Source organism: Aureobasidium pullulans (assembly GCF_000721785.1).
Source record: "Aureobasidium pullulans EXF-150 unplaced genomic scaffold scaffold_9, whole genome shotgun sequence".
Classification (NCBI taxonomy): domain Eukaryota; kingdom Fungi; phylum Ascomycota; class Dothideomycetes; order Dothideales; family Saccotheciaceae; genus Aureobasidium; species Aureobasidium pullulans.
This window is the reverse complement of record NW_021941029.1, coordinates 729,213-744,378: the sequence shown is the minus strand read 5'-3', so window position 1 is coordinate 744,378 and position 15,166 is coordinate 729,213. Positions and strand designations below refer to the sequence as shown.

Below are 15,166 nucleotides of genomic sequence, written 5' to 3'. Positions count from 1 at the left end.
TGGGTGTAGATCATCTGAGTATAAACTTCTTGTCCGGAGGAATCGATCGGCTGTGTCAAAAAGTCCGTTTGCTTTTCTTGTGGAATAGAAGCCACATGGTCAGAAAGACAAGTTCTTGAATAACCGGGACGTGCTACTACAGGTGCGTGAAGCTTTCAGGACGTGTCGCGGCACGTCACACAGGGCCACGTTTGACCCGGTTCAAAAAGTACAGCATATGAAAGAAGCTCTCATTGACCAACGGACATACAGATATGAATAATTGACTGCTTCTAAACTAAACCCATACTGTCATCTTAGGTATGTGCATGCAGCAATCATGCGCTGTAGAATGTCGCCGGACTTCAGTCTTGGTGGTCGTTAAATCATGAGTGCTTGGAAGCTGTGGTAGTGTCTGAAGCCTTGGGGCCGGCAGCAATCTCAGCAGCGATCTGGTCTTCGGTCTTCTTGTTGCCGTGCGAGATGAGACGGTTCAGGAAAGAGCCGGGTCTGCCCTGAGGGTACTTGGAGTCTTCGGCCTCGGCCTCCTCGAGCTGCTTGTGAAGGTGGCCGGTGGTCTCCTCATCGAGTTCCTCATGCTCATCGAAGTTGGCTGTCGCAAGTGGGGTCAGCGGGGTCCAACGAAAGACGGCTGCGTTGGGATGTTACTCACTCTCCTTGTCGTGCATGCTGAGAGCTCTCTTGATCTTCTGTCTGACGGCCTGCATTTTGGCGATTGGTGTAACGGTAGATCTCTTGAGGTGGTTGTTGGTGGGTGACCTAAGACGAGTGGTCTGTCAGTCATCGACAGCGCCGACGGGGTGCCACGGAAGCCTTTCGTACCTGTGATATAGGAGTGCAATTCAGGTTCTCTCAGTGAAGGTAGACTCAGGTGCGATGATGAAGGAGGGAAGAAAGAGGAAAGCGAAGCTGTTTGAACGTCAAAGGCAGAAGTTAGAACAAAGATAGACGTGATCCAGGGCAGGCAAGTGCGGCGTGCCCTCGTCCAATGCCCAGTGACCCAGTCAACCCGTCGTCATTACCCCACATGAGAGCCGATGGCGCTGCTGATGGACCGTGATGGTCCAAAGTTGGAAACGCTTCTATTCCCGCAGAAGGCTGATGTGGTCTGGACCAAGCACATTCATGCACAGCTTGCGTGTCTCTGACTTTCGGATCTTGTGTTCTGTGAATCCATCAGATGCCAGCAGTTCGTGATGCACTTCAAGGATGCCACTCTGATGAACTATCGTGTTTCCCCAGACGGATCGCTGATCCAAACCGAGGCTCTTTCGGTCCCATGCGGTCTGTGCGAAACAGCTCCAACCTGCTTTCTGGGCACGCGTCGCGAGTTGATTTTCCTTCTAGAAAAAGTAAATAATATCCAACTGCTTCCAAGCATCAGCATCAGCATGATTGCGACGCTTCGTGGGTGATCATCCCGAAACCAGAGCTCATGTGTCGCTTTGAGTTGTTGGGTCTGCTCATTCTCTCGCTTCACACGCGCAAGGCCAAGTCCGGTCGGCACGGTGCAGATACCACCACCAACAACAACAACCATCATCTGGCTTCTCGAACTGTGCAGCTGCAATGCTCCACGAGGTCCTGCTCGCCCTCAGCGGCCATCCCTCGCCGCTGTTCCCTGCGACTGGACCGTCCGGCCGATCCGGTGACGCCCTTGTAGACAAAGACTTTCCACTGTTGTCATCATCAGAAGCGGCTTTATTGGCGACGGTTGGCAAGCTCGCCAGTCTGCATCGTCAAATTCGAGACCATGCAAGTCGAATTGTATCGCAGCATCCTTCGACCATCTGTCGTGCTATAGCTGCTTCATTACTGCGAACCCATCTTGCCCGCTTCCGAGAGAAGATCCTTGATGTTGAAAGGCAGATTTTGACCAAGGACACTGCCATAGTCGGTGCATACAACATCGTACCTCTCTCTGCAGTTGTTGGCGAATTTGATGATTGGAGTCGCCGCATGGAATGGTATTGGAATCTTGCATGTTTCATTCAACCTCTAGATTCACGAGACGCAACTAAACCTGACCAAGCGACTGGAGCTGGGGTTATTGATCATCTGAGATCAGAACTGCAAACAGGTTTTCCGGACATCGAAACTGCAGCAACCGAGTTGAGTTGTGTTGCTGACAAGGCATGGCTGAAACAGGTGTCTGTGTGGCTGCTGTACGGCTTGCTTCCTAGTCACGGTGCTGAAGACTTCTTCGTCACGGTGCAAGAATCTTCCGAGGGACCTCCATCGTACGTCCTGAGACGTGAATTGCTCCCCAAATTCGTTTCACGACAGACCGGAAGCTCTTTGCTGTTCGTCGGAAAATCATTACATCAAGTCAAACAGCACACGCAAGCTTCATCAGCATCACAAATTGCGCATGGTAATGAGGATGCTGCTCTTCTGAATGCACATCTTCAGTCTCTTACATCGCTATCATTTCCCCTAATTCCTGCTGCATTCTCTACCACCATATCCTCAATACGCTCATCCCTATCACAAAAGGTATTGCAGCGCCTGCTTCCACCAGATGATATCAAGCTTGTGCTTAGCACCTTCCGTCAAATTCTGCTCCTGGACCGAGGTGAATTTGCAGTCTTCTTGATATCCGAAGCTCAAGAAAGACTTGATGCCAGACGAGTTGAGCATGGCCGATACATGCAAGAACCATCAGGAAGAGATCTTCGTGGTGTCATGATGAAAGAAGGCGAAGTCAACGAATCGCTATCACGGACATGGAAGGCTTTGACATCATTACAAACTGAGGACCTTGAAGACGATGTGCTAGATTTTGCACGCGAGAACATGCGACTGGAGATTGACAAGGGACGAGCTGCTGCAAGACCATCAACCTCAGATGGTACAGCCTTGGATGCGGCGAGCCTGTCCAGCACATCTTTCAACGATCTTCTATTTCCTGTGCCGACTTCACTCACAATGCATATTCGCTCACCATTGGATCTCTTCATCTCACGCGCCGACATGGACCGGTACGCAGCGCTCAACGCCTATCTCCTGAGTCTCCGACGTGCACACATGCGTCTGTCCAATTTATGGCGAGAATCTGGCTCTAGACGTGCAGCCGCAAATCCTCCTCGTCTGAGTGCTGAAGCCAAACAACTAGCACATTCTCGCAGTACCTCCCAACGCAAAGTCTGGGCCACATGCAGTGCAGCTGTCTTTCTGTTATCAGAGACCACAGCATACTTCGAAGGCGAGCTAATCACAAGCTCTTGGGATACCTTCTATTCATGGGCTACATCACAGCATCACGATCCCGAAACGCTAGGACGAGCTCATCGCTCATTCCTTGCTGCGCTATCATATGTCATCCTACTCACGGATGCAGCATACACACGCGCTCTTCGCGACCTGCTCACCCACATTGACGCCCTAGTTGCTCTATTTGGCCAATTACAACGACTGCAACAATCATCCAGCCTCGGCGTCGGTGGAACAGATTTTCTCGACGACGAAGAAGCAGAAGTAGCACGCGAGTTGGACCGTTCCCGCAAGCGTGTAGACACGGCACTCAAAGACGTGGTTGCAAGGCTACGTCAACTGGACCACGAGCGTCTGGGTGCAGCTAGATACCTCCAACTTGATACTCAAGAATCAGGCTTCGAGGTGTGGCGTGGCGGTGGTGTGGATAGACTGCTGATGAAATTGGACTTTGGCAGGATGGCTGGCGGGGAGGAGTATATCGTTTAGCTCGCATGATGCGGGAGAAGAGTCCCTGTGGTACCAAAACCCATTGCAATGCAAAGAAGCTTTATCAATGCGAAAACTGATCGTTGTACATTTTCTATTTGTGGTGCAAAGACTTGTTGGGTAAGAAGCAGCGAGTATACCACTATGGAGGAGCTCAAGTTTACGTTGTGTAATATGTCATGGCCAGCTGGTTGAAATGCAATCATGTATGATAGCACGACTTTAACACGTCTTGTAAGGTGCAGGAGAAACAGAGCAGAGACACTTCATAACGTACAATTGCATATACTCATCGACTACACCCGCCCTCCTTGTCCTCAGCGTCTTCCCTATTCTACCAAATACCCAACCACTTCTTAATAGGCTTCCTCCTACCTTCAAAATCGGTATATGCCTCACCATCAGCAGGAGCAGCCTCCTTCTCACTAACGGCCTCAAGCACCTCCTTCTCCTTCTGTCCCTGCCTCTCAACCACCTCCCCGCCCTCCTTCGCCCCCGTCCCCATAACTTCCCCATCCCCTCTAGCCGTCCACCCACCGAAAATGCCCTCTCCCTCGTTCAACCCATGCGCCTTTCTAAATTCTGCTCTCTTTCTCACATCTTCCACTTTTTGGCGTCGGTGTTCTGCGGTTTGGGCGCTGATGTATTCGGTGTGCAGTTTATAGACATCTGCGTAGCGGGAGAGGAAAGCGATCGGGTGGGAGAAGAACATGTTGTTTGCGGGCAGTTGGTCGAGGTATGGTGTATTGGCGAGGAAATTGTTCAGCCAGGTGAAAAAGGCCAGGGATATGAGGATGGACTGGACAATGCAGTGAGTTTCTGTTCAATGACAGAGTGTGTGATGAGGTCGGACTTACCATGGTGATCCAAACGTGAATGTTGCGATTCGTGAGGAACCAGTGGAAGAAGGTGCCCTCTGGTGGCATCATGTGCGGGTACTGCTTCTTCTTCTGTTGGTCGCGTTCCTTTGCACTCAAGGGGACTTGGAAGGCAGGTTGTCTGTTTCGGCGAGGCAGACGTGCAGGATGGGACGGGGGATTGAAGCGTGTGGGCTTCTCGAGTAGGCGGCCTTTGGGTGCTGGCTTGGAACTGCTGCTGGCGGGGCGGGAGAGTAGGAGTGACCGGGTGAGAAGGGAGGTTTGGGGTGAGCGCATTGTGCGCAGTGTAAGCTGGCGTGATAGCTGAAGTGCTGCCATTGTCGACATGATGTGCTGAGACGGTCGATGGTATAGTGAGAAGGTGGGACCTTGTGGGTGGTGGAAAACTAAATGCGATCATGGGTGACCCTCGGCAAAAACTTCCCTCTCGAATGCGGCCAAACCGTCCACCTCCGAGGCCAGCAGCGACAAGACTGATCGACGGGACCCTTGAACCTTTAGGAACCCTGCATGTCACTAGAGTTTAATAACTTCGACCGCACGACAAGTCCTTGCGGAATACTTTCATATCTTTTCTATATCATGTTCTCATCTACGCTGTTGAGCTTGAGCAGAAACTACTAGTTCTGCTTCTTTTCGCTCGCATTGATCTTTACAACCGAAGGCAGCGATGTGAAGACGCTGGGCCAGACTAGCTTGAACTCGTCTTGACGTCCGTTCAAGCAATGACGGAGCCACACTCCCCAAACAATGTAGAAGTATGCTCCGGTTCCAGTCATGAGATGCCACCATCCATGTCCCTCAAGGAAGATACCCCAAGGCAAGCCAACCTCGTGGCGCCACTTGCGCAGACGGGAGCAGTAGACATTGTCCAAAGTCCAGATACCAAAGCCGCCCAGAAAGATAGACAATCCCATGGCAATCATGAGCCACATGGTCTTGAGGATCTTGCGGTCTCTGTCGTCCTGGCGCTGTTGTTCCTGCTCACTGAGAAGACTCTGCTTGCCCATGCTCTTGCGTGCTGCCTCTCTGGCCTTCGGGTTCGGGCGGATGTCGCGCTCCATGACGTACATAGATCTGAACAGGACAACTGCTGTCAAGAGTGCGTACATGTTCTGGTGGAAGACGGGATCACCAAGATAGTGGTAATAGCCTGTAATAAAGATTGACAGGGCGACCAGAAACAGGGCGAGGAAGATGCGGACTGAGCGGCTCTGCTTGTGCGAGAAGGTTGCATAGAACATTAGGCACGTTGTGTAGATCATCGAGAGTTCGTCGACAAGTTGCATCGGGTCTACAAAGAGTTAGCAAGCCTGTGACGTAGTTGGTCCAGAAGACTGACATTTCAGGGTCGAGTGGAAGAGAAAGCTGCCAGTTCCAACGACCAGGTATCCGATGAAGGTGACGAGGAAGATCTGGTCATGACCATTCTGAATGCAGTTGTTGATACCACGGAAGGCCAGCCAGACAAAGAGGAGGTTGGTCAGGGTGTTGACAATCTCGGCCGAGTAGATAGTGGCATAGTAGTCCTGGGCCTTGTCAGACTCGAGGATCGAGTTTTCAAGGATAGATACGACGAACCTCCTCACACCAATTAAGTGTAGAGGTTACGGGGCTCCAGTAGCCATCTCTGGAGGGAGGGTACGGTATTGATGGTAACATGGAAGCCATGACGGAAGCTTCGGAAGCTGTTCGAGCGAATGTGTCCAAGTCGAGTGGGTTCAGAAACTCCAAACCAACAGAAAGCAAAGAGAGCGACTCGGGAAGTTTAAGAATAAAGGAAGGAGAGAAGGAGCAGCAAACCTGGGACAAACAAGGAAGTCGACAGACTTTCCTGCGACGAACTCGCTCATCGACCAAAAGTGCCAAGCCGCGTGTCGTCAACCGGCCGCCGGGCAATCACATGCTGAACTTCTGTAAGCCGACTGGGACAGGAAGGCATTGTCCATACAACAAACACACGTCCACCCAACATGTCGCAAATGCGCCCGGAAGAGCTGCAGAAGGTTGATACAACTCTCTGCCACATACGACATGGCATGCGCTGACTTGTCCTGTCCAGCTCCTGATCGAGATTGAGCAAAAGGCCCAATTCTGCCAGCAACAAATGGTCATTGTCAAGACCCAAATGAACAGCAAAAACCGCGAGACCCGTATGCTGCAATTGACTGCCGCCGAGCTTGACGGTCTGCCATCTGACGCCAACGTCTATGAGGGTGTCGGAAAGATGTGAGCCTGCACACACTACCTTCCACGAGGGACTGCTCTTCTGACTTTGCATTCCCAGGTTCGTCGCAAGCCCGAAGACCGACGTCAAGGTCCGCTTGACAAAGGACCAAGACGCAATCAAGAAGGATATGGAGGGCCTGGACAAGAAGATGCACTACCTGGAGACGACCTACAAGAACAGCAAGGACCACTTGGATGCCATCTTCAAGAACGGTGGAAGGTGAAAGCTTTGACAGAACATCCCTCGCTCAAAGAAGATCATCGAACTCGAGTGCAGCCAGCAGAGTCGTTGATGAAAAGGCGCTTCCACGCTTCAAGGCATGCTCTGCCCCGAACTGTCATGAACGATTTACGAACAAAAGTCGAGACGGGAGACGCTTCAAAGAGGTAATCTCGAACATGCAGCCCTCGTCAAGGTGGCTTCGAGAGCGTACCTCTCGCGCTGGGGCGACAAGTCCTCAAGGACATGCCTGAATGTCAGATCGCACAACTTGAGTTATACAGAACTCTGTTTTGTGCAGACTGAAGCTTAGAAGATGTGCACCCCTCAAAATTACACCATCTTGATCATTCTCCTAACTCGTCTTATCGCATCCTGCGGCTATTATAGCAATCTATATATGCATCCTACTGCAGTCTATTGCTGCACTTTGACGCCCGATGATCCTTCAGCTCCAACTCTAACCTCCGTGTGTTGTTCCGAAAATCAGCTCGCTCGAATACCTTTCTCAGATTGAGAATTGTCCCAACACGACAAAATTATCTTTGCAGCTGAGAATAACCATACTAAGCATCAAGACATGATTGACAGTGCAGCAAGACGCGCCAGTTTCAAGACATGAATTGAACACACGCGCGCGGCACATGCGAGAGGAGCTCAGATCGCCAACCGCCGTCTGCAGCAGCTGGCAGCTGCAGTAGTCAGCGGGGTGAACACCATCCCTCCCCCTCCTGCCAACAAAATATTTACAATCTGACCGGTTGGTCACAAACGAGACAGGGCAAGAAGCTGCAAGCCGTAGTCATGTCTTCCTTTTCGTAAGCACCTTGACCGAATTCTAAGTCGGCCTATACCCAAGCCCCTGGGGCTTAACAGGCGGTAAGGCGTTCCATCCGCGACAGGCATCATGTCCTTTGGCATGCAGCAGCCATGGACTCTATTGGTGAGCTCGCGGCTTGTATACAGCACTATAAGCGGGCGGTCACGCGCGATCCTTCGCTTGTAGCCTTTTCTCCTTTGATTGTCAGCAGCCCTGATTCTCATCTTCTTCGCCCGATCATACGGTAGGCTGAGACTCTGTGTCATTGTCTTTAGAGGGTGTCGTGTGTTTCTGCCTGGTCTCTGTTGAGCGGATTGACGAATCTCCCTTCCTACGTTCTCCTCCTTCCTTCATTCTTCGAGCAAGATCGATACATTCTTATCGCATTCCTCCCGCCTATCTCAACCCTGCTGAATAGTGGCTTGCACACGCATCTTACCTCTCTCTCGCCGCAAGTTCGACGACAAAACACCTGCGTCTCAGTCCAGAGCCTGCGAAGATGCCTTATCCGTACGAACATTGGGAACATGATTCCTGGGAAGGTCGTGGCTGGGGCCCTCCTTCCCCTCCGCCTCAAGCCCGCTATTACAAAAACACATATCGACACAGTGGTCATCTCACACCCGAACCACAATACTCCAACCTTCACCGCTCGCACTCGCAAGGCCACAATACAGCGCATCCCACCAACATCCATATTCACAACAAGATTCCTATCACCCAAGAGACGACCAGTGCTCAACGAACGGACTCACGACTGCCCATGCCTGCACCCATGCCTCCTCCACCGCAGTTCCAGCAGCAGATGCCCATGATGCAACCACCCATTTTCGTTCATCAACAAGTCCCCATGATGGCGCCTCCCCCAATGGTCGATCACCACGCTCTACGAGCTCAACGCCTAGGCGAACAACTCCTCGCCGAACAAATAGCAGACATGCACCTGCACCGTCACCGCTCCCACTCACGAGGTCGCTCAACCGAAGACCAATCCGCTCGCCTTCGCTGGGAATTAGAACAACAACGCCGAGACGCAGCAGCAGCGGAAGCTCGTCGCCGCCACGATGAAGAGACCGCTGCTCTGAAGCAACAGATCGAGCTTGAACGTCGCAAAGAAGAAGCCTCTGCAGCAGAAGCAAAACGTATCCGCGAGGAAGAAGCCAATGCCCTGAAGCTCAAGCTCGAAGTCGAAGCAGAGCGCGAAGCCATAAAACGCAAACAAGCAGAAGAAGACGCAGCAGCAGACCGTCAACGTGTGATCGACGACTACGAACGCAAACGTGTCGCCGATGCTCAGGCCGCCAAAGATGCCGAAGTAGCTTTCAAACTCAAGCTGGACTTGCAAGCTCGTGAGGAGCAGGAGCGTGAGAAGAGAGCCTATGAAGATTTTCTCCATCGCCAACGTGAAAAGGAAGCAGAAGAGGAACGAGCCTACCGTGAAGCCCTTCGGAAGCAAAAGGAAAAGGAAGAAGCCAAAGAGAGGGAATATCAAGCTTTCTTACGCGAGCAAAAGGAAAAACAAGAAGCAGAGGACCAAGCAAAGAAGGAGGAACAAGCTCGTATTGATTCTGTCATGAGAGCTCGCCTCGAAAAACTGGGATACTCACAACATGAGATTGAACTCGCGTTGGATCCTGAAAAGGCGGAAAAGGAAAAGAAGAAAAAGAAGAAGCATCGATATTCGGGCGATGGCGACATAATCATGGTACCACCCAGTTTGCCTGATGCAACTCCCATGATGTCGGTCGGTTTCGCTCAAGGTAACGGACATGTGCCTGTCTATCCTCGCATCAATCGCAAGTTCTTGGACATCGAAACGCTGGAGCATTACCATGTGCCGTGGGAATGGGATCGTGTAAGTCTTGTGCCTATCACTTGCCGCAATCTAGTACTGATCTGACCTTCTTCCAGGCAAACTCGGAATACATCATTCTCCTCCGCGAACTTGACAAGTATGAGACGGACGTCCTCTTTGAACACACCCGTCGCCGTCGTCAAGGTCTATCTGCTCCTTTGCTTATTGAAAAGTCCAAGGACAAGGCGCCGAACTTTGCTTGGGTCAGAAGGAAGAGCAAGGACAGAAGCAAGAGTAGAGGTAGGGACATAAGGGTCACGGAGATTGTGAGAAGAGGATAGATGTCGTTTGATTAGATTGAGTAGTACGAGGTCTCGAAAGCTTCTTGGAAAGTGAGGCTCTGGGATGAAAATGGCAGATTGGAACACTCTCGGCAGAATGACGTGCAGGTGATATGCTTGAAATGTAGATTACTGCCCATTAAATGTGAAAGCGAATCAGCTATACGTCAAATGCATATTTGGATAGGTGTTTTGTGACTTTGGCCGCTTTATATTTGCCCGTTACGATGTTGGTTTGACAGCCGGAACACAGCTGACTGTGGTGAAAAGCCGTATCAATCATCATGAGTCTGTCGTGTACAAGATGGACGCTCCACAACATCTCAGCATAGAAACAAAGTCTTAAATGATTCGGAATGTTCAATGTTCCGTGTTTGAGTGGTCAACAATGCTTCCATGTCCAGAACAGGGTTGCACCACCCACATTGAGGACTTGATCGGAAAGGGTGAACGAAGTCCACGCGCGTCTATACTTCACAATTCGATCAAAGCGCAGCAAGCGTCCGCAGAACGGATTGGACTGAAGGAAAGCTTCAATTTCAAGTGTTTGCGTGAAGCTGTGCAATACAAACCTATCGTGCGAGACATCGAGTTGAACATGCTGCTCGAAGCAAGCGTGATTGACCAATCGGGGATTCTCCGTCGGCAAAAGACTTGGCAAAAGCTCTGCGTTGCAAAGAAGGAAGCAGCTCTGGGTGTGCGGGATTCGACGACGCGAAGGAAAAAAAAGTTATATCCAGCTGCCCTTCTACAACTACACCACCAGCCCACCCAAAACATCACAAAAATGGCCAAGGACAGAAGCGAAAAGAAGGAGAAGAAGGAGAAGCGCAAGAGCGTCGACGCATCCGGCGTCAAGAAGGAGAAGAAGGAGAAGCGCAAGAGCGACGCTACCGCCGTGCTCAACGCCATTGAGGACGCCGCCCCCGGCGCCGTCGCTGTCGATGCCGACGGTGATGTTATCGTCGATGCCGACGTTGTTGCCGACGAGTCATCCGCCTCGATTCCCCTCGGCGCTCTGGTTCCTTTCGCCAACCCTCTGTGCGACGAGAAGGCCACCAAGAAGGTCCTCAAGACCGTTAAGAAGGGTGAGTCCATGAAGCCTTTTTCTTTGCTCGATTCACAAGTCGAGATCGAACAAACACCCAATCCCATGGGGACAAATTGCTAACAAATCTCACTTCCAGCCGCAAAGCAAAAGTGCCTTAAGCGTGGTGTAAAAGAGGTCGTCAAGGCCGTCCGCAAGACCACACCCGCCGACCCTGCCACAGCTCAGGTCGCAGCACCAGCAATTGTCATCCTTGCCGCCGACATCAGCCCCATGGACGTCATCTCCCACATCCCCGTCCTCTGCGAGGACCACAACATCCCCTACGTCTTCCTTCCGTCGCGCGCCGAGCTCGGTGCTGCCGGCAGCACCAAGCGCCCCACTTCCGTCGTCATGGTCACCCCTACCGCCGGCAAGAAGGGTGAGGAGAAGGATGACGAGTGGGACGAGGCTTACAAGGAGCTCAACAAGTTGGTCGTCAAGCAGGGCCAGCACGTCAAGGTTTAGAAGACCGAGACCGGTCTAGCCAAGCAGAGGAAGATCAAGGTCAAGCGAGAGCCATGAAGACCTTCTTCTTGATCTCTTGAATCCCCCCATCATGCCGACTGGTGTCCTCTTTTGCTTCCCCTTCTGGTGTCTCTCTAAGCGCTCAGACAGGGAGGCTTGAGCCGTGGACTTCAGCAAGGTGTCGGATGGTGGGGTTACTTGTTTGTCCCACTTTTTTCTCGCCGAAAGTCATGCATACAAAGGAAAAATGGGGCCAGGTTGTACTACGGCGGCGTTCAGAGGTGTTGGGTCCAAAAAGGCATGCAATTTTCTCAGTTCCTCGTTTTCTTTTGGTCATCGATACGCGTAAGCAAGAAGCAAAAAACGGTGGACCCGTCCAATTGAAAGTTGTTGGATTGGGTTCCACCGAGTACATACTTCAAAAAAGATGAATACTATGTACCTTTTCAAAAACGAACTTGAATGAATCAATGAAAACATGAAAAAAGTGTACAAGAAAACTGTCATCATGGTGGTAATATGGAAAAAGCTATACAAAAAGGCTCCAGCTGTGGTATGCTTGCTTCGTATCCGTCAAAAGAGGTATCAAAATGCAGAGAAGGAAAGTCGCCAAATCAATCCTATTAGGTCGACACAAAAATCCATGACCTCCCAAAGCAGTGTCTGCGCCAAATGCTCCTGACAAACGCCATAAATGCATCTTCTTACTAAGGTGATGACGAGGAGGAGATGCTTCCTTGCTCCACATGCGGTTCGTCGACCTGCATCTTGTCGAGTATCTTTCGGATCGCTTCGCCTTCGTTACGATCTCGGTCCAGTTCGTCAACCAGTGCAAGGGCCTTCTTCGCCAGACCACGAAGCACTTGACGGGTATACAAGAAACTACCCGTCTTCTCCATGTACTTGACGGCATATCTCTTGATTTCTTCGTCTTGCGGCTTCTGTTTGAGGATGTTGATGAGGACGAGGTTTTGCGGATCCGAGCGGATGCTGTGGATGACAGGGAAGGAGAACTTGCCCTCGGTCAAATCCTCACATAGGCCTTTGTTTTGAGTGTAGATGGTGTCGGAGAGGTTCTTGTAGTCGTCACGGATTTGGTAGAGGAGACCGATGGTATTGCACAGAGGAACGCAATCGATAGCGACGCTGCTCTCGGCTTGCATGAGTTTGATAGCCAGACGGAACAGACCGCCAGTCTTGTTACCGACCATCTCCAGGTAGTCGTGTTCGGAAGGGCATGTCAGCGAGTCTCGCCAGAAGAGATCCATGCCTTGACCTCGGTGTAGGTTGAGAAGCTCGTCGTTATAGATCTCGATGGCCAGGGGGTTGTTCAGCTTCATAAGCTCGCGAAGTGCGCAGAAATACACGTAGTTGGCTGAGTTGATGGTCTGAGCTGTGCCAAAGATGCTGTGTGCAACAGGTACGCCCCGACGTAAGACAGACGAGTCCTCCACGTCGTCTATGAGCAGTGAGGCCGTATGCAGCATACCGACTACTTTCGTAATAATGTCGAGGCTGGGTTTGGGCACATGCAACCAGGCGTTGAAGGCACCGATCAGGAGAGAGCGTATGTCCTTGCCCGGATGTCCGTCTAGGTAGTCATACGGTGCCAGCAGTATGCGATCCTTCTCTTGCGACCATTTTATCGTGCCCTGGAAGATGAGGTCGTCGCAGATGTTGTGCATGGGGTCTTCTGGCGGAGGGGATAGTCGTGGTGGGTAGGTGTGTGCTTGCGGATGCATCTTGGGTGACTTGGAAGAGTCGTGGTACTTGAGTCCATTCTGTTGTGAAGTGTTCGTAGTCGTGGCATTGCTGGAACTGGTTCGTGGTGGGATTGGCATTGCGCCGGGAAGAGCGTCGAGGGCCATGATGACTTTCAAGGCATGCGTATGTGTACGGATCGGGGTATCAAAAGAGAAGGAACGAGATGTGAGGGAAAGTGCAGTCGTCCGAGGTCACGCATACGAGTACTTCAATGATCAGGCAGCTGCGGGGCAGTCATCAATACATGAATCGATCGTCATAATTGAGACCCTTTGGTCTTTTGTGCCCGCAGTGGCACGAGGCACGAGGGCATATCCGTCCGCTCCGGGCCCAGCGGAGCATGTGAAAGCCCGTTGTCCGCCGAGTCTTGTGCGCCAAGCCCGATCCTTTGGGTAATCGATTGCTGTCGTCGAAATCGACAACTTCTCCAACAACTCCGTCGCCGGTAGCTCTCCTTTTCCCAAAACAACATGCCGCGACCTGCCATCGACCTTTCGGCCCATCGTCAGACCATCACATGGTGGATCACTCAGGAAAAATGGCACATGGATCGAGTCATGCAAGCTCTCGAGACCGAGCATGGTATCTCGCTCTCTGCAAACACCCTGAAACGCAACTTGAATGCTTGGGGTATCACCATTCGACCACGAATAAAAGTGACTCCGGAGCTGAGACAACGTATATACGATCTTTACTACCAAGAGCGCTACTATACCGATCAGCAAATGGCCAAAATCCTCAAGCGTGATGGCTTTACTGTTTCATTTCGTAAATTGGCAAAACTGCGCAAGGAGATGGGTTTGTCCAAGAGAAAGGACACCATAATGCCTACACATCCTGTCATTCCTGGTCAAGTCATTCAAGTGGAGGACGACAGCCCAGCTTCCGGTGATGACTCGGATTCAGATGATGATGATGCTGAAGCTGCCGCCGAAGACAACATAGAGGTTGATCCAATGGCTGCATTGGAAAATGTTATAAGAAGACTTCAAGAGCCTCATCCATCAAATCCACGACCTCAAGAACCAGCCGCACAGCCTAGAGAACCTGCTTGGCGGAAGAAGCGATTAACCGCTTCTTCTCAACCTATTCACCACGCACCTAGAATCTCAGCAACCTTTACCGACAGCAGACATTCTCCGCCAGCCCCTGCTAACAACGTCCGATCACCCACACCTCCTCTCATTGACGACTCGATTGCACCTGCTGGCACGGAAATCTACTCCGAGCCACCCGCAGGTGGTCAAGGCCTTGCAAGACGAGTTACCACGCTCGCCACACGGATCGAGGTTATAGAGACCGAAAACACTGGTTTAAGACAGCAGGCCGAGCAGCAGAAGACCGAAAACCTGGAACTTCGTCAATTGGTCCAGCAACAGAGGATCGAGATGGATCTGATGAGGGGCTCTCTCAACGAGCTGATTGCGAGGTTCAATTCTGCTCACTACTGATCGAAGTGTTCATCTGCTTTCTTGTCCTTGTGTTCAGAGATACCCTATCGTTCATGCAATTTTGCTCACAGCTGTTTCCTGTTTTGCATTATGGTACTCTTGATCAGCATGCTTTTAAATTTGGCGCACTTGATTGATTGTTGGCCCGGAACATTCTTGTGATCTACTGCACATGTTGGTCACTCCCGCCTTCTCAACTTGCTGTTTCGCGTAAGCAGGAACACACAATTTGCACGTGAGACTTGTCAGAAAGGAGAGGATAAAATAGTGTTTTGGTAGGTGAAGAAGGGAAGCTTCATGTCTATGTCTATATTATGATTGGAGTCGTGATCATCGTGACTGGGATGCGCACATCCTTCCCTCTATAAATAACGGGGCGGTACGACAAAATAATACATTAATGAATGATAG

General features: G+C 51.2%; 9 protein-coding genes across 9 annotated transcripts; 5 read left to right on the top strand and 4 right to left on the bottom strand.

Annotated features, from left to right (window-relative positions):
- Positions 1-365: 365 nt before the first annotated feature.
- On the bottom strand, positions 366-707 carry M438DRAFT_335299 (uncharacterized protein; the record flags this gene model as incomplete). The annotated part of the gene is made up of 2 exons (XM_029903794.1): positions 366-592; positions 653-707. 2 exons carry the CDS (start codon positions 705-707, stop codon positions 366-368), a joined length of 282 nt encoding a protein of 93 aa, XP_029760709.1.
- An 862-nt stretch (positions 708-1,569) lies between these two features.
- On the top strand, positions 1,570-3,702 carry M438DRAFT_274083 (uncharacterized protein; the record flags this gene model as incomplete). Its single annotated transcript, XM_029900685.1, has 1 exon — positions 1,570-3,702. One exon carries the CDS (start codon positions 1,570-1,572, stop codon positions 3,700-3,702), a length of 2,133 nt encoding a protein of 710 aa, XP_029760708.1.
- A 305-nt stretch (positions 3,703-4,007) lies between these two features.
- Positions 4,008-4,916, bottom strand: M438DRAFT_345640 (uncharacterized protein). Its single transcript, XM_029905498.1, has 2 exons — positions 4,560-4,916; positions 4,008-4,501 (listed from the first exon to the last, which is right to left on the bottom strand). Exons 1-2 carry the CDS (start codon positions 4,854-4,856, stop codon positions 4,037-4,039), a joined length of 762 nt encoding a protein of 253 aa, XP_029760707.1. The 5' UTR covers positions 4,857-4,916; the 3' UTR covers positions 4,008-4,036.
- A 211-nt stretch (positions 4,917-5,127) lies between these two features.
- Positions 5,128-6,519, bottom strand: M438DRAFT_365416 (alkaline ceramidase-like protein). Its single transcript, XM_029907793.1, has 3 exons — positions 6,162-6,519; positions 5,923-6,109; positions 5,128-5,874 (listed from the first exon to the last, which is right to left on the bottom strand). Exons 1-3 carry the CDS (start codon positions 6,249-6,251, stop codon positions 5,201-5,203), a joined length of 951 nt encoding a protein of 316 aa, XP_029760706.1. The 5' UTR covers positions 6,252-6,519; the 3' UTR covers positions 5,128-5,200.
- A 120-nt stretch (positions 6,520-6,639) lies between these two features.
- On the top strand, positions 6,640-7,033 carry M438DRAFT_273649 (Prefoldin; the record flags this gene model as incomplete). Its single annotated transcript, XM_029900650.1, has 2 exons — positions 6,640-6,809; positions 6,868-7,033. Coding segments are annotated over 2 exons (336 nt in total), but the record flags the coding sequence as incomplete, so codon positions are not given.
- Positions 7,034-8,348: 1,315 nt separating this feature from the next.
- Positions 8,349-10,123, top strand: M438DRAFT_297002 (uncharacterized protein; the record flags this gene model as incomplete). The annotated part of the gene is made up of 3 exons (XM_029901929.1): positions 8,349-8,583; positions 9,196-9,704; positions 9,761-10,123. The coding sequence occupies 3 exons, from the start codon at positions 8,349-8,351 to the stop codon at positions 9,983-9,985; spliced, it is 969 nt and encodes a 322-aa protein (XP_029760704.1). The 3' UTR covers positions 9,986-10,123.
- A 649-nt stretch (positions 10,124-10,772) lies between these two features.
- Positions 10,773-11,540, top strand: M438DRAFT_273869 (L30e-like protein; the record flags this gene model as incomplete). The annotated part of the gene is made up of 2 exons (XM_029900669.1): positions 10,773-11,073; positions 11,173-11,540. 2 exons carry the CDS (start codon positions 10,773-10,775, stop codon positions 11,538-11,540), a joined length of 669 nt encoding a protein of 222 aa, XP_029760703.1.
- A 707-nt stretch (positions 11,541-12,247) lies between these two features.
- On the bottom strand, positions 12,248-13,225 carry M438DRAFT_273287 (geranylgeranyl diphosphate synthase 1; the record flags this gene model as incomplete). Its single annotated transcript, XM_029900623.1, has 1 exon — positions 12,248-13,225. The coding sequence occupies one exon, from the start codon at positions 13,223-13,225 to the stop codon at positions 12,248-12,250; it is 978 nt and encodes a 325-aa protein (XP_029760702.1).
- A 612-nt stretch (positions 13,226-13,837) lies between these two features.
- M438DRAFT_345636 (uncharacterized protein) lies at positions 13,838-15,127 on the top strand. Its single transcript, XM_029905497.1, has one exon. The coding sequence runs from the start codon at positions 13,850-13,852 to the stop codon at positions 14,753-14,755; it is 906 nt and encodes a 301-aa protein (XP_029760701.1). The 5' UTR covers positions 13,838-13,849; the 3' UTR covers positions 14,756-15,127.
- Positions 15,128-15,166: the final 39 nt, after the last annotated feature.

Coding starts and splice junctions, on each gene's coding strand:
- M438DRAFT_345640 (XM_029905498.1), bottom strand. CDS start 4,856: ATGCGCTCACCCCAAACCTCCCTTCTCACCCGGTCACTCCTACTCTCC. Junction 4,502..4,559: donor TTCACGTTTGGATCACCATG/GTAAGTCCGACC, acceptor TGCATTGTCCAG/TCCATCCTCATATCCCTGGC.
- M438DRAFT_345636 (XM_029905497.1), top strand. CDS start 13,850: ATGGATCGAGTCATGCAAGCTCTCGAGACCGAGCATGGTATCTCGCTC.
- M438DRAFT_365416 (XM_029907793.1), bottom strand. CDS start 6,251: ATGGCTTCCATGTTACCATCAATACCGTACCCTCCCTCCAGAGATGGC. Junction 6,110..6,161: donor CACTTAATTGGTGTGAGGAG/GTTCGTCGTATC, acceptor GACAAGGCCCAG/GACTACTATGCCACTATCTA. Junction 5,875..5,922: donor CTTCCACTCGACCCTGAAAT/GTCAGTCTTCTG, acceptor AACTCTTTGTAG/ACCCGATGCAACTTGTCGAC.